The sequence below is a fragment of the Xenopus laevis genome, chromosome 9_10L (assembly GCF_017654675.1).
Source record: "Xenopus laevis strain J_2021 chromosome 9_10L, Xenopus_laevis_v10.1, whole genome shotgun sequence".
NCBI classification, from domain to species: Eukaryota; Metazoa; Chordata; class Amphibia; order Anura; family Pipidae; genus Xenopus; species Xenopus laevis.
In genome coordinates this window covers 5,733,871-5,755,212 of record NC_054387.1, presented here as the reverse complement: position 1 = coordinate 5,755,212, position 21,342 = coordinate 5,733,871, and the positions used below count along the sequence as shown (strand labels likewise).

Below are 21,342 nucleotides of genomic sequence, written 5' to 3'. Positions count from 1 at the left end.
TCATCATGGGAAAAGCACATTAATACAATAATCAGAGGTGTAAAGGGGAAATCTGCCCATAAGAGCTTACAGTCTGAAAGGGATCAAGTGCCTTGGCAGAGCTGTCCTTTTTGTGGGTGAATATCGGGGTGACTGCCCTGGTGATTCATAAATGGTGGGGTCCTGCTGAGGAGGAGATGTAGGGAAAAGCTGTGGGAGGATTGCAGCCATATTGGGGCAAGATGATACAAGTGATACCAACTCTCAGTGCCACTTGGAAACTGCCTGGGAGTTACAGTTGAACACTGGAGGGCTATAGCATGCACAACACTACATTATACAATCCATACCCCAAGGAAGAGGTCGGTGCCAGTGGCATGTCGAGTGCCCAAGCAGAGGATCAGAAAGTAAGAGAGAAGGACACGGCAATGTTTTGAAAACCCCAACGAGAAAAAAAAAAACAATATTTTATTGGAACACATCTGAACATCAGATATACTCTGGTTTCAGCTGGGTGGAAACTGCACCTCTTTATGGCATTATCAAAATCCGAAGAGTAACAGGACATCAGCAGGAAGGGGACATTGTTAGATGGGAAGTAAATGATGATGGGGGGGGGATAAACAAAATTGATTTTTTTCCTCCCCTACAGGCAGCAAGTTACTTTACTGAAAAGGAACTTATACCCAACTGTCTATACGAAATGCACCCTAATATCTCCCCATACTGCACTTCCTCCATAGGCAACATCTGTTCATCTGATTGTGCCTATAGCAGATTTATACTGTATATCCAGTGCAACAGGGACGCTGCAGGCTGCAATGATTAGGGAAGGGCCCTGAATAAAGTGCTCTGTTCTTCCTGTTACTGAAGCAACGAGGGAGCATCTCATTTCACAAATAAGCATAAATATTAATTGCATCCCTTTTATATGTTCCATTTATGTTTTAAAGAAGCAGCGGTTTCCTCCCACCCCCCAAAATATGTTTTGCAGAACTACTTAGAGCCCAGAATTCTGCCATCACTGAGGATACCCTATATTTTGGGGTGCTGCTTAATGAATTCTGCCCATCGGTCATGATTGTGGGTATTAGGGGAGGACAAGTCGATTAAGACGGAGCGTATGCTTTAGGTGTGTACATAAAGTCCTATAAAACAAGCAGTTCTGTGTGTATGTGTTTCCCAGCCTCTCCTACCCAACCCCCCCCCCCTTTTTTTTTTTTTTAATCTTGCCAATCACTCTATTCGGAATTTGAGCCCCCGTGATATTTAGGGGGCCTGGGGTAGAACAGGGAACCAAAGGAAGAGGGCAGGACATACAGGATCTGTGCAGATGAAAATAAAAATGTTACAAAGATGGAAGAAAAACAAAGGGCTCCCCCCTCAGCAATCCCCATTTAAACCACCCCACCAAAGAGGTCTCGTGCTCCTGCCGCTGAGATACCGTCACGGGCTGGTCGCGCTGGAGGATCTGCAGGAGAAAGTGAGAACGTAAGGAAAGTGAATGCTGCCCATTATATGTGCATTATATCCCACCGAGCAAAACTGCCTGTGCTTCAGAACTGACAGTTGGTCATGATTCCTTTGCAACCAGGGGGGGGGGACACTTTCAGCAAGGGTTTTGGATGAGGATTGTTAATCAGAACAAGCAAGGTGTCTTCCAGTTATACTATTAAATTCATATGCTGATAAAGAAGTTACCCCAGTAATACCAAAAAAATGTAACCTATTTAAAGGAGAGGATAAAAAACTACCGCAGCAGTTTATTGCCAATAGATTAGCCACAATAGTGCAAGCAATAACACAATGCTTTACCATATCGAGTAAACAGCTCTAAGATAGCAGCTGCCATATTAGCTTTGTGTGACATCACTTCCTGCCTGAGTCTCTCCCTGCTCACTCATAGCTCTGGGCTCAGATTACAGCAGGAAGGGGAGGAGGAGCAAACTGAGCATGCTCAAGCCCTAGCCCTGGAGGTTTAAGCTGAAAACAGGAAGTCTGATACAGAAGCCCATGAGTACACAATAGAAGGAAAGAAATGTGCTGTTTATTTTGACAGAGGACTCAGAGCAGCATTACTTTGAGGGTTTACTGTGTATTTATATAGATCTTTCTGATAAAGCTTACTTACTTTTAGCCTTTTTCCTTTAAAGGAACAGTTCAGTATAAAAATAAAAACTGGGTAAATAAAAAATGTTTCTAATAGGGTACAAAGATGTCATCTATCAAGTCTGGAGTGAGCGGATGTCTAACATAACCGAACACAACTTTGTGCTTTTCAGCTCTGTGAAACACTAACTCCCGGCCAAAGGTTGTCAAGCGATGCTGAGAGTTTTAGTTGAAAAGCCAAAAGGTGCAGGTTGGAAATTCCCCTGTTATATAATATAGTGTAAATCTGTTGTGTATTGCAAAGTTGAAAAGAGAAAATGAAGTTGGGCTGTTTGGTGCCTCTGGGCAGTCACATTAATCACAGTGAAGGCTTACAAAACACTGCATCGGCTTCCTGTATATCGGCTTCCTGTATATCGGCTTCCTGTATATCAGCTTTCAGATCAAGTAAGGGCCATAGTATATAGTATAAGGCATATAGTGTATAGTATATACTGTAGTATAAGGCATATAGTGTATAGTATATAGTATAAGGCAACGGCAAGACATTTTTTAAGGTCGTGGCTAGGCCTGCATGAAATAACACAGACTGTCCCTATATCCCTTAAAGGGATACTGTCATGGGAAAAAAACATTTTTCCAAAATGAATCAGTTAATAGTGCTGCTCCAGCAGAATTCTGCACTGAAATCCATTTCTCAAAAAAGCAAACAGATTTTTTTTATATTCAATTTTTAAATCTGACATGGGGCTAGACATATTGTCAATTTCCCAGCTGCCCCAAGTCATGTGACTTGTGCTCTGATAAACTTCAATCACTCTTTACTGCTGTACTGCAAGTTGGAGTGATATCACCCCCCTCCCTTTCCCCCCCCCAGCAGCCAAACAAAAGAACAATGGGAAGGTAACCAGATAGCAGCTCCCTAACACAAGATAACAGCTGCCTGGTAGATCTAAGAACAACACTCAATAGTAAAAACCCATGTCCCACTGAGACACATTCAGTTACATTGAGAAGGAAAAACAGCAGCCTGCCAGAAAGCATTTCTCTCCTAAAGTGCAGGCACAAGTCACATGACTGGGGGCAGCTGGGAAATTGACAAAATGTCTAGCCCCATGTCAGATTTCAAAATTCAATATAAAAAAATCTGTTTGCTCTTTTGAGAAATGGATTTCAGTGCAGAATTCTGCTGGAGTAGCACTATTAACTGATGCGTTTTGAAAAAAAACATGTTTTCCGATGACAGGATCCCTTTAAAGTAGATTAAAAAAAAAACCCTACACCACATAGACCCTCAACCCCCTCCCCCAACCTAAGCGTTACCCCGGGTAAATGCACCAAACTTTTTACTTACCCCTCGGTGCTGATTCACGTAATCGGAGTTCACGGCAGCCATCTTGTTCGGTCTTCATCGGGTCTTCTTCTGGAGCTTTGGCAATTTTCGTGGCTTTCGTCGCAAGCGCAGTTGACAAAAACGCGAAGCCTGCTCCAACTGCGCATGCGCCGATCCAGGATTTACTTCCCGATGAAGACCGAAGAGAAGAAGATGGCTGCCATGAACTCCGATGCTGTGAATCTGCATCGAGGGGTAAGTAAAAAGTTAGGGGCATTTGCCCGGGATAGCAGCTGGGCTGGGGGGAGAAGGGTCTATGTAGGGTAGGGTTTTTTTTATAAGGGGTTTACTTCTCCTTTAATATGGTATGTAGAAATGGAAAGCTTTGATTCCTGCTGGATACAATGCAGGTTGATCAGACCAGCCTCTTATGAATGAACTCCTATGCAAAAGCAACAACTGCTGAACACCGAATGCAGAAACCCTAAGTGACTATTCTATATGAAGTACTGGTGTGTCGCAATATTCTCGTGTGCGCGTATGAGAAGCAGAAGTGGCTGCAGCCTACCAAACACGGGGGAGCAAGCGCATTTGTGGACACTGAAGCAAGTTCTTTTGTGTAACAAGTTCCTGTCTCTTGTTCCTTTAAATACAAAACACGTCACATCACATGTAACAAAATTCAAATCATGATGGAATGATCCGATTTAGTCACACTGCAAAGGCACTTGTTTCCTGCTGAATCAGGGAAAACATTTGATTTCTGCATCATATTAAGCAGAAGTTGGTTCAAAGCCTTATAATCAAATACTTTCTAAAGTTCTATTTTACCTATGAATAGGCCCCATCCCTGGCTCAGCAAGAACCACCACAAACGCTTGCAGCCCTCCACTTACCTATGTAAGTTTTTTGGCCTTGTTGTACAGAGAATCAACCACTTTGCTCATATTCTGGATGGTTTCCAAAGCAGCTTCGTATGTTTTATCTACTGGCGGCTCATCAAAAATTATTAGGACACCTTCTCCTTGATCCAGGATTCCTTTTGGAGGGTGATAAGTGAAAACAAAAGTTAAAAACAGACAGGGACCCCAACTTCCCCCATTCATAGAAATCATGTGGCCAAACAAAAAGAATTCAATCCAGCCATTTAATGGATAAACTACAGGAGGGGACGGGGAGCAGATGGTTATATCCATAAAATTCAAAATACTTTGCCTAATTCAAAGTAAAACTTTTGCTTTCCAAGCGGTTGAACATGACCGGTCTATTGTAATCCTTAATAATCAGAATCCATACGGCCGGGCAATACAAGTTATTGCTTCCAGAACATAAAACTTTTGTGCAAAGCTCGGGTCTCAGAAAACCTGATTTTTCTGAAAACAGGTATAGCCGGGGAAAAAGATTTCACTTTTTTAGCTTACCATGAAATTTCTTATCTAGGATCATCTGGGAGAGTTTGCGTTCTACCTCGGGCTGGAAGTCATAAAACAGCAGGAAGACTTGGTTAAAAAAATTTAAAAAATCGGCCAGCTCAGCAAGTAGTTGTTTGTTTACATGGAAATTCAAATGGGCTGGTGGTTAAAAGGTATAGAAGGCTGTGAGTAGGTCAACTGGAAACAGGTGAGTAGGATTCAAAATGATAAGGAATGCCAAATCACTGGGGCAGGAGAGTGAAGATCTAAGAGGATGGCATTAGTTTACATTGTATTTAGGTTTATATATAAGATTGGACTTTATGGAAGGAGAGAGACTTGTAGCAAGTCACTTTGAAAAGTAAGGAAGCATTAGAGCAGCAGACAAGTTACATTTAAAGTGTACAATTCCTCACCTTTGGGAGCTTGATAAGACTAGATATGTGATCAATCTGAAAAACAAAGGCAAAAATGAATAGCTTGGAGGAGACAAGAATTGTAGCAGTGTGCACCTACCCATTCAATCATTGGACTGTGGAAAGTGCTGAGAGTCTCTATGCACCTGGCCTGGTGAGATTTAGTGCTTACCTGTACTCTGGAGAATGGCTCAATCACCCGGATAAGGTTCTGCTCTAGTAGGTTATCATACAGCTTGGCCAGATGTGTGCTGATAATGGGATCATCCCTTAACTCTGCTTTATAATCTGTCAGTGCCTGGAGGAGATATCATTGTGTTAGTGACAAAAAAACCCCAAAAAATACAGATAAAGTAAATGCCACTTCACGGATACCTTCTCAAAGTTGGCAAGTGAGCGGTTCTTGCTGGCCTGTGCCACGCATTTCAGTGCCTCGGTCTGCAGAGCAAGGAAAAAAAGGTTCACAATGTGATCATTAGTCCCGTCTTTTCATGAAGTACCATTAGTGTGAAATGTACCATTTGTAATTCTCTTTATCTATATATAAATAAACCAACACTAACCTGCCTCCCAGCATAGCGCAAGGCTAACTTTCCACTCACTAAAGCCTGCACGTCCTCTGGGCTATAGGAGACATAAGAGACAGGTCAGACCATCAAAGTGCATGGGGTTAAAGAAAAAAGAAATATCAGGGGAAAAAAAGAAGAAAAAAAAAAACATTTTGCAATTTTTTTTTGTGGTTTTGAGTTTTTTAGCTTTTTATTCAGCAGCTCTCCAGTTTGCACTTTCGGCTATCTGGTTGCTAGGGTCCAAATTACCCCAGCAACCATGCATTGATTCAAATAAGGGACTGGAATAAAAATAGGAGAGGCCTGAATGGAAAAAGTAGTAATAACAATAAATGTGAAGCTTTGCAGAGTATTTGTTTTTAGATGGGGTCAGTGACTCCCATTTGAATGATGGAAACTATCAGAAGAAAAAGTCAAATGATTAAAAAAAAACAAAACTATAAGATATAATGAAGGCCAATTGAAAAGTTGCTTAGAATTAGCCATTCTGTATCATACTAAAAGTTAACTTAAAGGTGAACCACCCCCTTTAGTAGGGCAGTATTGGTATAGGTGTATAATATTTTTAGTTGTGTATAGCAGTGGGACCCAGATTCTCTTTATCTTCTGGTATCACTTTGTTGCAGCATGAACAGGACTGGTCCTATAAGTAGGGATGCACCTAATCCACTATTTTCGATTCGGCCGAACCCCCGAAACCTTCGCTAAAGACTCGCCGGATAACGAACCCTAATTTGCATATGCAAATTAGGGGTGGGAAGGGGAAAGCAATTTTTTACTTCTTGTTTTGTGAAATAAAGTCACACAATTTCACTCCACGCCCCTTATTTGCATATGCAAATTCGGTAAGGCCGAATCCTGCTGAAAGGCCGAATCCCGAACCGAAATCCTGGATTTGGTGCATCCCTACCTATAAGACAGTGGTGCTCATTATAAACACTGGGCACCTGGGCAGTAACCCTTAGCAACCAATCCGTGATTGGCCTTTTTTTCAGCCAGCTGTAGGTTGAACAGTAAAAGCAATCATCTGATTGGTTGCCATGGGTTACTGCCCAAGTGCAAATCTGCCCAGTGTTTATAAATAACCTCCAGTGTTTCCACACACATTAATGGAGTGACCGTTACACCCACTTGACATAATGATGCTGCAAAGAAAGAGTGGGATGACAAATCTCATGCATTTAGATGACAGAGAAAATAGCATTTAATTTAAACGTACGTATTCAGCATGATCTTGCACAGCAACATATATTTCAGGGCTGTTATAGCCTTGGGGCTGTCTATGGAATCATTTCCTTCAAAAGCCTCATAAAAATAAGAATAAGCGGTTTTCCAGTCTTTCTCCTCTGCAGCGTGGATTATGCCTGAATGAAAAGAATAGGTGAATTCTTGTATAATGCAACATTCACATCCACAGACATTACAATATTTGGATTCTGCAGTAATTCCAGGAAGGAGATATTCGTACCCGATTGCATGTCCAGAGCAGCCTGCAGTTTGGGTGGGCAGTAGATGGCGTTGGCTGTGGTCCGGGCAGAAGTCAGAGCTGCTCGAGCTTTGGGTAAATTGCTCAGAGCATGGTAAGTCTTGCTCTCCAGTAGCTGAACCTCCACTAAGAGTGCCTTGTCATCCATCTTTTTCAGTTCTCTTAAAAGCTGTGAACCTGGTGAATATGGACAGAGAATATATAGATTATATAAAACATAAAATAAATAGTGAATAAAGTACCCCCTATTGTAAAATATAAGGATATTATAAGTCAAAGAGGAGTTCCATGACCATATATTATATTAGACAGGTCATGGAACTCATAATAATCCTCGTATTTTCCAACAAGGGCTACTTTATTTATTATAATACACAAGTTTTAGTAAGTTATGTGACAAAAATGACACCAGGTTTAGAACTGATGACATCACTAGTCACCGTTTATAAGGATATAATTTACAAGATATATATATAGATATATCTATCTATCTATCTATCTATATAGTCAGTAGACATCCAACAAACCCCATCCCCAGCTGGATTTTATATTTAAAGGAGAACTAAAGCCTAACTAAAGAAGTAGCTAGAGTACATAATGTTTTGTGCTACTGTACCAGCCGCCCAAGGCAACCACAGCCCTTTAGCAGTAAAGATCTGTGTCTCCAAAGATGCCCCAGTAGCTCCCAGTCTTCTTTTCTGCTGATTCACTGCACATGCTCTGTGCTGCTGTCACTTACTGAGCTTAGGGAGCCACTCACAATATACAGTACACATAGAATAGAAATGTCACAATATAAGGCTGATTAGTAATTAATACACATAATTACTACATGGCAGCACAGAAACCAGTGCAATTAGCATCAGAATTTAATAATCAGCAAACCTGCAGCATCAGCTTATATTACAGGGGAAGCTCATTTTCTGCTGGATAATTAGTGACGAGCCCTAAGCTTAACTTCTTAACAGCCAATCAGAGCCCACTGAGCATGTGAGTGTCACAGACACTTTCCAAGATGGTGACCCCCTGTGACAAGTTTGAAGTCCTGGATCATTGCTGCTATTGACAAGCTCAAACTTTAGCCTCGTGCAATAAGTTCACTATATAAAACATGCCATTTTTAGCCATATTCAGTTTTAGGGTTTAGTTCTCCTTTAAATGGATATTCACCATAGAGTAGAACTGTTCATATGGCAACACGTATGCCTAATGTGGCCCTCCAAAAAGATTTTTTTATGGCTCCCTGAATTCTGGACAGGTCTCCTGTATAGCAGGGGAGTTGCACTTTTTTGCTTCAGGAGAATAAACAAATTGTTTATAAGGTGCTCGAGTTACTAAGTCAGGAATTTAAATGACTTTCCATTAATAGGAGTTTTGTTTTTGTTCAGTCGGTGATACCGTGTGACACATTAAGTCAAAATGACAGCAGGTAAATGGGCAGAGTCTTATTAGGAAATGATTATTATGAGTAATCGCAACTTGTGCCCTCGGCTAAACACACCTTGTTAATGAGAAATGTACAAGTAGGCCCATAAAGCTAAAAGTTATGTAATGGAGGATTTGCATATTCTGTTTTTCCCTATGTATAAAAGTGGCTGCTAAAAAAAAAAGTTGCCAAGAATAGAAACAGACGTATCTAAGCAGCTGTATAATATCTTGCATTGGGAATGATGGGGGAAAATGTCAGTATTTAAAGGAACAGTTCAGTGTAAAAATAAAAACTGGGTATATAGATAGGCTGTGCAAAATAAAAAATCTTTCTAATATATCTATTTGTAGCCCCATTATATATATATATATATATATTTTTTTTTTTTTAATGACTTGTTTGAGTAATCATTGAAGAACTTCTGAAGAAGCTGCTCGAATGAGTAGTGAAACGTCTTCAATAATTACTCAGCAAGTCCAGCTGAAATTACTTATATTAGATATACCATGACCTGGATGAATGAACATTTTCATAGTCATGTTTCTGGTATAGTTAGTAAGCCAAAAATGTGAAGTGACTGGAGCAAGAGCAAGAACACTACTTCCTGCTTTCTAGCTCTCTTGCTTTCCACTGATTGGTTACTAGGCAGTAACCAATCAGTGACTTGAAGGGGAGCACATAACTGTTGCTTTTGAATCTGAGCTGAATGCTGAGGATCAATTACAAACTCACTGAACAGTTATGTCCCACGTGGCCCCCCTTATAGTCACTGACTAACTCAGCGTTAGAGAGCTGCAAAGCAGGAAGTAGTGTTCCGGCTATTATGTGACACATCCACTCACTCCAGCCTTTATACATTACATTTTTGACTAACTATATTAGAAACGTTTTTTATTTAGCACAGTCTATCTATTTACGCAGTTTTTATTCTTACACTGGACTGTTCCTTTAAGAGTAAGCAAATGCACGGTGTTCAAGCACACACACACTTCTATTCTACATAGCAGGTGTAGGATTGAGTTAGAACCCTGTTCCTTAACTTTGGGGCTACAGATGCTGCTGAACTGGGTTGCTTCAATATAGAAGTGAGGCATTCTGGGTGTTTTAGTTCTACAACATCTGGGGGCCTGGAAGTCGAGAAACGGTGAGCTAGAGGTTGATGGTTTTATGGGTGATGCTATCCAGGGAGCTAAGCCTTCAGCTGTTGATCGCTTTGAAGTTCAATTGCAGAGTTTACCAGGTTTTTCAAGATGGACAGGTCTGTCTTCGCCAAAAAAACAGGCCGGAGCAGCTTTAAGTATCTTCTATCTAAAATTAGTATTGAACTTGTTGAACCTACATATTGTTTAAAAGCTCCAAATGAATCCAGCAGAGGTTTTCACATATGTATCCAGCAGCTGCGGTGGTCTCTCTGTGGGCTGTCCATATGTACTAAATCACACAGGAGGAATGATGCGGGCATGCAGCCAAATAGGCCATTAGACAGGCTCAGAAGCAGAATAGTGATACGTCTATGTCAGAGACTATTAGTCCTAAATTATATCCTAAGAGCTAATTGTTACTTATAGAAAACAATTTAAGGCACATCCCAAGTTCCACTGCAGAGCAGTTAGGGACCGTCTGACAATTCCTATCCACAGCAGTAAATGAAGGGAGAATTAATTAAAATGTATTGGAGATAGGTTTCTTTTTCCTTAAAGAAAGTAAAAATAGGATTTTATTTTTTTGCCTTTACATGCCCTTTAATATAGATCAATCTATTTGCATAGCACACACACTGGGGGAGGAAGAAAGAGAAGAAAGAACCTTGGTCTGCCATTAATATTGTTCAACAGTAATACGTATGCATTCCTATTCAGATATTTCTAATTACAACAAACCTATCGAGAGTGAATACAAGAACAGTAACTTAACCAGTCCTCCTTATTTCTACACCAAACCCTCCTGTTATTTTTAAATCTGCCATATGAATAGAGCATAGCTTGGGTCATGGCTATCTTTCAAGCATGGGCAGAAAACAATTAGTAGGTTGAACTAGGCAACTTTTTAAAGCCTTAATATATGTCCTCAGTGCTTGGGGAGAGATGTTTAAAAAAAAAAAAAAAATTTATATATATATTTATAGAGAGAGAGAGAGAGAGAGAGAGAGAGAGAGAGATTGATTGATTCAAGGCCCTAATGTGGGCCGAAACGTCGGATCTATGTACCGAATAAAACACTTATTTTGATGAAAAATCCTTATGTACAGATCTCTATATGAATTTTTTGGACCCTGCACCCACAAAGATCATATATATATATATTTTTTTTTTCCAATAAGTATTCGCACTCCAAGGCAACATAGCATAGAGAGGGGTGCACGGTAATTTTTGCATACAGCAATAGTTTTATATATATATATATTTTTTTTTTGAATAAAGTACCTCCTATTGTAAAATATAAAATATAAGGATATTATAAGTCTCCGAGGAGTTTCATGACCATATAAAAGCAGGAGGCCGAGAGTTTCTATACAGGTCATGGAACTCCGAGGTTATTTCTAATATCCTCATATTTTCCAACAAGGGGAACTTTATTTTTTATAATACACAAGTTTTAATGAGTCACAAAAATGACATCACTACTCACGGTTTATAACTGGTGACATCACTAGTCACGGTTTATAAGGATATAATTTACAGGATATTCATGGCTCGTGTATTAAATATATTGATAATGGGTTGAGTGCAGAGGACTCTTGTATTTGTCTATATGTATTTTGTGGTCACAGCCTCATTGCACCCCCGCCTAATGGTTTTAAAACAGACTGGTAACCCCTAGGCAACATCCACAAGCTGCAAATAAGCCCCAGCCTTAGCAAAGATGGAGCATAAAGCTGTAGAGGAAGCAATAAAGATTCTCTTGAAGCCCTTTCTACACTTGTCTCTAGGGTCCTTTAAGGATGCAGCATCTGGAATCATTGTGGCCCCGGATGTCAGGATACCGGACTGTCAATGACTCGGAGGAGGGGAGATTGAGGGGGTCTGACTGTCCAGGTCAATTATTTACGGGGCTGCAAGGAATAAAGTGGCTCATTGAACTGCAAACTGTTCCTCCTGAATCATGAAACCTCTGTACATTATATAACTTGTATCTCTCTGCCACTGATATTAGTTTCAAACTGTTATTCCTTCAGCACAATCTAAATCACTGACCATGTGCCCCCCACCCATCACAATGTCACAATCTCTGTCGCTAACAATACGTCAGCCCCTTTTCCCAGCCGTGCTCATCTAGAAGATGTCATTCCAATTGCTCCATTTCAGCTGTGCTCTCTGGAATGCTTACTCTGCAATAAACTAACAGCCATTCAACCCCTCCAAGCTGTCAGCCATAACTCACATCCACAGACACTGCCTCTCCTGGGGAAATGAAAAAGTACATATAGTGGCCTCTCATTCACTCAACCCCCTAGATCTAGTGAAAGACAAGGAGGAGGGATGGGGATGCTACTGTAGCAATGTTGCACTTTAGACCCTTTCGATTGCTCCGTGAAATTTAAGTTAAACCTTTAAAGGAACAGTTCAGTGTGACAATAAAAACTGGGTAATTAGATATGCTGTGCAAAATAAAAAATGTTTCTAATATACTTAATCAAAAATGTATTGTATAAAGGCTGGAGTGAGTGGACGTGTAACATAATAACCAGAACACTTCTTCCTCCTTTTCAGCTCTCTAACTCTGAGTCAGTCAGTGACTGTAAGGGGGGCCACATGGGACATAACTGTTCAGTGAGTTTGTAATTGATCCTCAGCATTTAGCTCAGATTCAAAAGCAACAGATATGTGCCCCCCTCAAGTCTCTGATTGGTTACTGTCTGGTAACCAGGGTAACCAGTCAGTATAAAAAAAGAGAGCTGAAAAGCAGGAAGTAGTGTTCTGGCTATTATGTTACACATCCAGTCACTCCAGTCTTTATACATTACATTTTTGCCTAACTATATTAGAAACATTTTTTATTTTGCACAGCCTATTTACCCAGTTTTTATTTTCGCACTGAACAATTCCTGTAAAGTATTTAAAGCATTAATTTGGATTCGACCAAACTCCCAAATCCTTTGTAAAAGATATGGCCAAATACCCAACCAAATCCAACCCTAATTTGCATATGCAAATCAGTGAGGGGGAGGGAAAAAGAGAGCTAAACATTTGTATTACTTCCTTGTTTTTAATTTTAATGTTAAGGATTCGGATTTGGTTCAGCCAGCCACAAGGATTCGGCGAAATCCTGCTGAGCAAACTCAATCCTGGATTCGGCGCATCCCTACTTAATGTTTGTGTACATTTCTTTTCTTCCTTCACGTGGCAGAAATCTCCAGACAATGAAGATGTTGTCCATTTACCTATATCGTTTATTTTGGACTTTCCATTACAACCTTTATTTCAATGCTCTTAAAACACAAAATACACAGAGAGAGCGGAGACATTAGAACTTTAGCAAATGAAAACAGACCAAGGCTGCCACCTGGTGGCTCACTTACCTAACTGCAATGCTTCTTGATAACGTTTAGTGTCAAAGTAGAGGGATACAAGCCGAGCCTGGAACAAATATTATAAGAAGTGTCACTGTTTGATGGCATAAATGTTGGCATAAATGTTGGCATAAATGTTGAGTAGCTTGTAGGGATGATTATGTTAAGTTATAATCACTGTGGGTGCCAAATATTATACCCCTCCCAGTTATTATAATTACCCGATACCCCAAGCCTGTGCTCTGGTATTTCTATAGGAGCACCATTGAGCCTTCATCTTTTGCTTCTTCATTCTGTGATGGCCGTGGGCTAATGCACGTGCAGTAGAGTGAGAAAAACTTTAGCGTAAAGCTTTCACTTTACTGCACATGCGTGAAGAACAAAGAAGTGGAAGAAGATCAAATAATGCTGCTCCTACAGATTTTCCTTTGGGTTGGTTGAGTTTTCAGCAAACAGGAGCACCGGCCTGAGGTATCAGGTAAGTGGTTATAATCGCTGGGAGGCTCCAAACATTTGGCACTCCACAGTGATAAGAAGTTTACTTACTCCTTTAAACTGTAAAGCCCCAAAATTATTAGGGCAGCAATTAAAGGGCTTCCTCATACTGATGTAAGAAATTTTCTAAATATAATCAATTACAAATGTTGCATTGTCTCTGAAATAATCAAGTTTATGTTCACAATTCCATCTGTTTCTCTTCATTCAGGAGTTGGGTGTCAGATGAATGATTCAATATATCTTATAGGGAGGCTCCCTTTCCTAGTAGATGTATTAGAGCTCACTCAAATAACTGATTCCAGTACAAACAAAATAACTGCCTTTTGCACAAATCCTTCATGTAGAGAGACATGGGGGCCGATTCACTAACTTCGAGTGAAGGATTCGAAATTAAAAAACTTCGAATTTGGAATTTTCTTTTGGGCTTCTTCGACCTTCGACTACAACTTCGAATCGAAGGATTCAAAGTAAAAATCGTTCGACTATTCGACCATTCGATAGTCTAAGTACTGTCTCTTTAAAAAAAACTTCGACCCCCTAGTTCAGCATCTAAAAGCTACCGAAGTCAATGTTAGCCTATGGGGAAGGTCCCCATAGGCTTGGCTAACTTTTTTTGATCGAAGGATATTCCTTCGATTGTTGGATTTAAATCCTTCGAATCGTTCGATTCGAAGGATTTAATCGTTCGATCGAAGGAATTATCCTTCGATCGAACTATCTGCGCTAAATCCTTCGACTTCGATATTCGAAGTTGAAGGATTTTAATTCCTAGTCGAATATCGAGGGTTAATTAACCCTCGATATTCGACCCTTATTGAATCGGCCCCATGATGTCTGGTGATTTTAATAGAGTGAGATCTAATACATCTTCTAGGCAAAAGAAGCCCCCCTAAAAGATATATTGGATCTAACTGTCAATGAATATCTGACACCCAACTGCTGCATGAAGACAGAATGAAGAGAAACAGAGGCTGAGAGAGAGATAGTGAAGATAAACTTGATTATTTCACAATGCTGAAGCTTATATTAAATCCTGAATTTTGCGATAGTTCCCCTTTAAATAGTCTATTCACAGAACTGCTATGTGCAAAATAGCACCCTAAAGAAGTCATTGTGGCATGACTGACGCAGCAGCAACTGCACACTAAACATAAGCAGTGCCAGGAATGCGCAGGTACGGGGGTGCAATATGCAACGTATTTAAAGAAACGGATCAGTATTGCAAACACGAGCCTTGCTTTGTATTCTAAAAGATAATTGGAGAAAGTGTTGGTACCTCCAGTGCCTGGCGTAGAAAGGTTCTCTTTTCAGCTTTTGCCCATTCGATACATTCCAAACACAGCTCCACCTACAAGCAAAGGAGTTGCAACGTCGTTAAAGATATATTGTGCAATTAAAACCAAATTTACAAAAAAAAAATCAGACAAATGATGGACCATCTCCAATACTGGGGCTATCAAGATTAATAGACCCACATACATTTATAGGTTTGAACAATATTTTTTTATTGGATGATCATCCCTTATGTTCCAGAGATGGATTTTATTAAATGAAAATGTCATAAAAAAAGGAATCTTTGAGGTAGACATGCCCCAACTGGACTCAATAGGAAACCAGTTATCTATGATCCCCGCACCTCCTGTCCCGTTGCTGCCTCCATATCCAAGAACAAATCCAAAAGGGAGCGCACAAGTCTGGCTGCTTTAGCCTTGCTGATCGAGTTCAGAAACGGACGCACATATTTCAGGAGACCGCCAAGTTCTGCAAGGAGAAAGAAATATAAAACCCGATTTGTGATGCATCTGGGGACAATTAAAGGGGTAGTTTGCATTTAAATAAACCGTTACTATCATGCAGACATTGATATTTGCAGACAATTTGCATTTTGTTTGGAATTATTAAGCAGCTCTCAGCAGTTATTTGGTTGCTAGGGTCTAAAATACCCTAGCAATAGTTTGGAAGAAAGCCTGGAAAATGAACGGGAATAAGGCCAAAAAAAAAAAAAAAACACACAGCAATAATTTTTTTTGTCTGCTATTAGGGTCTTATAAACCCACAAGAGTACCAGAAAAAAAAATAAAACAGACAGCAATAGTTTTTTTTTGGCTGCATTTGGGGTCAGTGACCCCTAACTAACCTGAGAGCATTTTAACAATTAACAATCTACAATAACAGGTTTTCAGTCCATCCAAATTACTGGTGGGTTATTTCATATAATTTAATATACAAGGCAATGCCACTGGGCAATAATGAAGACTTATTTACAATAGGAAGTCACTTTGCACTATGGAGAACGGGTTTCCAGATTCAGGTTTGGGACCGGTTATCCAGAATGCTCGGGACCTGGGGTTTTCCCAGATAACAGATCTTCCCGTAATTTGGATCTCAATGCCTTAAGTCTACTAGAAAATCATATAAACATGAAATAAACTCAATAGGCTGGTTTTGCTTCCAATAAGGATTAATTATATCTTAGTTGGGATCAAGTACAAGCGACTGTTTTATTATTACACAGAAAAAGGAAATCATTTTTTTAAATTTTAGTTTATTTGATTATAATGGAGTCTATGGGAGATGGCCTTCCCGTAATTTGGAACTTTCTGGATAACGGATCCCATAACTTTAATCAATCCCTTACCCATATAAAAGACGTATAGTGGGACTTTGGCATGCAATATCACAGCCCAGCTGCCACCTTTACTATATAGGTTTACAGATATTGGATCCATAATCCAGAAACCTGGTATCTAGAATCTTCAGAAACAGGGGTCTCACACAGCCTATTTGTGGCAAGTAACGTTAATCGTTTTCTTTTAAGTGATAATTCGTTCCTTGCACAACAGTCCTGTTACATTTGTTTTGATGTTTAAATGTTCTTTTTTTTTTCTTAGCTGGTACGGTGATCTAAATTAAAGAAAGATCTCTTATCCTGAAAACCCCAGCTCCTAAGCATTCCAGATAATAGATCCTATAACTGTAGTACTGATTGGTATAAATATACAGGGAGGAGGGGGATAACTACCACACATATCGGCTCTCTCATTACTCACCTGCTGCTTGTCCCGTCTTGGCCAAAAGCCCACCCAATTCCAGGATGCTTTGCTCTTTGACTCGTAACGCCTCCTCATCGCTCTCCTGAATATCTCGCTTCACTGGAAAACAGACAAAAAGAGTCACAGGACGCCGCTTCTTACAGACTTGCAACTTATTAAGTAAAGATACAAACAAAATATGTCTATTATATATATATATATATATATATATATATATATATATATATATATATATATATATATATCCAAAAAGCGGTCCGCACTCTCAGGTCTTACAAATCACTTATATTTATTTGAAAAGGTTGGCTGACGTTTCGGCCTCCACCGAGGCCTTTCTCAAAGAGGTGAGAATTGACTTCCTTTACGTGATGTTATTTCTAATGATATTAATTTACAAACATAAAACAAAGTGTTGAATGGGATTACAGACATCCTATGGATATTTGCAGAGGATATTGTAACAAGGAGCAGAAGCAAAGTGTTTTAGTTACTAACTGTGACAGCAGCCAATCAGAAAGGAGTATTTGTATGCTGGTGTTGGGAAACTATGGAGTTGGGAAATTACGAAGGTGTGACCGGATTGGTTGTTATGGGCATCGTTATAGGGGTTGTTCGCATTTAAATTAACTGTCAGTATGATGTAGAGGGTGATATTCTGAGACAATTTGCAATTGCTTTTCTTTTTTTATTATTTGTGGTTTTGAGTTATTCAACAGCTCTCCAGTTTGCACTTTCAGCAATCTAGTTGCTAAGGATCTAATTCCCCTAGCAACCATGCATTGATTTGAATAAGAGACTGGAATATGAATAGGAGAGGCCTGAATAGAAAGATGAGGAATAAAAAGTAGCAATAACAATACATTTGTAGCCTTTCAGAGCATCTGTTTTTGGATGGGGTAAGTGACCCCCATTTGAAAGCTGACAAGAGTCTAACAAAAATGGCAAATAACTAAAAAAAACTATAAAAAATTAAACCATGAAGACCAATTGAAAATTTGCTTAGAATTGACCATTCTAGAACATAATAAAAGTTAACTGAAAGGTGAAGCACCCCTTTAAGGCGCCTATCATGCCCTAAAAGTTGGGAACCCCCCCACCCAGAATCAGTGAACTCCGGGCCCCTTTCGCAACTGTAATGAAATAGGTCCCCCGACTACACCTAGAGGCAGGTTTACTAACATTAAACAAATATCACTGGAGGAGGTGTTGCCCATGGCAACCAATCCGCCATTACATTTAAACAGACATCTACAAGTAAAGGTGGCCATTGACATAGAGATCCGCTCGTTTGGTGACGTCGCCAAACGAGCGGATCCCCCCCCCCCATATTCCCACATTGAGGAGGGCGATATCTGACTAATCCGATCGTGGGCCCTGGCATCATAATACATCCAACGCAAAGATGCAGCCATGATCCGACGGTATTTTCTACCCTGCCGATCGACATCTGCACGACTTTCGGCCAGATATCGATTGGGAAAGCCAGTCAGAGGGCCCAACACACGGGCCAATAAGATGCCGACTCGTCAGCTTTTATCAACCCATGTATGGGGGCCTTTAGAAAACAAAAGCAAAGTTCAGATTGGTTGCTACGGACAAGATCTCCAGGGATATTTATGTTCAATTTTAGTAAACATTAAAGGAAAACTATACCCCCAAAATGAACACTTAAGCAACAAATAGTTTACATCATATTAAGTGGAATATTAAAGAATCTTACCAAATTGGTCTATATATTTAAGTAAATCTTGCCCTTTTACATTTTTTGCCTTGAACCATTTTGTGATGGTCTGTGTGCTGCCTCAGAGATCACCTGACCAGAAATACTGCAGCTCTAACTGTAACAGGAAGAGATCACCAGACCAGAAATACTGCAGCTCTAACTGTAACAGGAAGAGATCACCTGACCAGAAATACTGCAACAGGAAGAGATCACCTGACCAGAAATACTGCAACAGGAAGAGATCACCTGACCAGAAATACTGCAACAGGAAGAGATCACCTGACCAGAAATACTGCAGCTCTAACTGTAACAGGAAGAGATCACCTGACCAGAAATACTGCAGCTCTAACTGTAACAGGAAGAGATCACCTGACCAGAAATACTGCAGCTCTAACTGTAACAGGAAGAGATCACCTGACCAGAAATACTGCAGCTCTAACTGTAACAGGAAGAGATCACTTGACCAGAAATACTGCAGCTCTAACTGTAACAGGAAGAGATCACCTGACCAGAAATACTGCAGCTCTAACTGTAACAGGAAGAGATCACCTGACCAGAAATACTGTAACAGGAAGAAGTGTGGAAGCAAAAGACACAACTATGTCTGTTAATTGGCTCATGTGACCTAATGTGTATAGTATGTCGGTTTGTTTGTGTGCACCGTGAATCGTACGATCCCGCTTCTTTTTTAAAATGGCAATTTTCTATTTATGATTACCCCATCGCACATACTACTAGAAAAGTATATTATTATGAAAATGGTTTATTTACATGAAGCAGGGTTTTACACATGAGCTGCTTTATGCGATATCTTTTTATAGAGACCTACATTTTTAGGGGTATCGTTTTCCTTTCATTCACATCGACTGAATGAATCAGAAGCGTCAGACATGAGGAGACTTGGCAGAGGCAGGGTAAATACAAGCGCTGAACTCAAACTATATATGAAATATAAACCACTGCCTATACATGTGTGTGTATATATATATATATATATATATATATATATATATATATATATCAGACTAATGATGATGAATTAAAGCTTTATTGTTTATCAAACATTAAACGTGCGTAATGTCCATTACTACTGACGCGTTTCGCGCCCTTTGGCGCTTCCTCAGAGTAAATATAGTATATATATATATATATATTTATGCACGTTTAATGTTTGGTAATCAATAAAGCTTTAATTCATCATCATCCGATCAACTTTGTATTATTGATGCCGTGAGGAAGTTCCGCTGCCAGGGAACACAAGGACGGACATGTGATTGTCCTGGACCAATCAGCCCAATACTGGTGAGAAAGCTGTATATGTGTGTGTATAAATGTATATATAAGTGTGTATATATTAGTGTGTGTATAAATAAAAGACAAACTGAAAGCCTGAGTGAGATATAAAGAAGAATATAAAGATGTGAATGTCCCTAAGCTGCAGTTGTACAGACTGGGAGTCAGGATCTTGTTATTGATGCAAATCATCTGCTTCCCTCGTCCAGTTATTAATGTCCCCAGTCCTATAACACAACAATAAGGAGTTATCACAACCAATAGAAGATTTCATTGAAGCGGCAGCTGCTCCCTTCTCTGTCACAGACTCATTCCCCCCACAAAGGAGCCCAGCGAGCGCCCACGTTCCACTCATTTCACCGATCCACCGGCTCCTACACGGACCTCACGCTCACCTATAGACTGCAGGATGTCTATACTCGCCGACCGGTCGGACACCAGCATTTCTTGTGCTCTCTGGAACTCAATCACCGCCGCGGCCGCCATCTTGCCCTATTCCTGCACCCTGACACAGCGCTTCCGGGCCGGAAGTAGCCGCGCCGGAAGCCCGACTGGCTCCCTGAATGTGTGTCCCGAGCCGCGCTGCAATGTGGGAACTGTAGTTCCGCAGCGTAACAAAAGAAGGTGACAGCGACAGGAAGTGACGTGCTATTCACTGTTTCTGATATGTTAAGAGTTTTGAAAACAAATTAAAATGCCCTGTTGAAGGCTGATTGGAGGGACATGTTTATTTTAGGGATTATTTACCTATAAACCAGGACCTAGAATTGGCCAGACATTTTGCTTAGGCTCAGTCCCTATTTATAATGTTTACAGTTCTTCCTATAATAGTTACACAGTAAGTTAGCTTGAAAAAAGACACGTCCATCAAGTTCAACCATTTAATTGAGAAGGAAAGGTCTTGGGGTGCCAAAAGTTATGCACCCCCATGTGATTGCATGTACTTACCGGAAACTAGGGTTGCCACCTTTTCTGGGAAGAAATACCGGCCTTCTTATATTCTTGCCGTTTTTCCCTATTAATAACATTGGGATCAACCATCATTTTTATTGGCCAGGCCGGGAAAATACCTGCCAGGTGGCAGCCCTAATAGGTTCAATACGATTTACAATGATCCTCTTTTCCCCACCTCTCTCGTAGTTCAAGCCCGGTGCTGGTTAGAAAGGTCGGCGCCTCTCCTACTTGAAGATCCGTAAGGGCTCTTACACATGAGCGTTCTGACCTGCGCTCCCCTGCGTTCTGTTTTTTGGCGTTCAGCCGCAGGGGAGCGCAGGAATAGACGCAAGTCATTATTTGAAATGGGGCTGTACTCACTCAGGCATGTTGCAGCATGTTGCGTCTGAACCTGCGTTCGGCTCCTACACGCGCCTGAGTGAGTACACCAACCTGGGGTCAGGGGTAGGGTTGCCACCTGGCCAGTATTTTACCAGCTAGGCCGGTAAAAATTATGGTTGATCCCAATGTTATTAATAGGGAAAAAAGATAAAAATATAGGAAGGCCGGTATTTTTTTCCAAAAAAGGTGGCAGCCCT

The 21,342-nt window shown here is 40.3% G+C and overlaps 1 protein-coding gene across 1 annotated transcript; it reads right to left on the bottom strand.

Moving 5' to 3' along the window:
* Positions 1-408: 408 nt before the first annotated feature.
* psmd11.L (proteasome 26S subunit, non-ATPase 11 L homeolog) lies at positions 409-20,373 on the bottom strand. Its single transcript, XM_018234842.2, has 14 exons — positions 20,206-20,373; positions 16,792-16,893; positions 15,378-15,502; positions 15,018-15,089; positions 13,253-13,310; positions 7,287-7,481; positions 7,038-7,182; positions 5,813-5,873; positions 5,625-5,687; positions 5,422-5,547; positions 5,250-5,285; positions 4,843-4,894; positions 4,318-4,460; positions 409-1,450 (listed from the first exon to the last, which is right to left on the bottom strand). Exons 1-13 carry the CDS (start codon positions 20,294-20,296, stop codon positions 4,318-4,320), a joined length of 1,269 nt encoding a protein of 422 aa, XP_018090331.1. The 5' UTR covers positions 20,297-20,373; the 3' UTR covers positions 409-1,450.
* Positions 20,374-21,342: the final 969 nt, after the last annotated feature.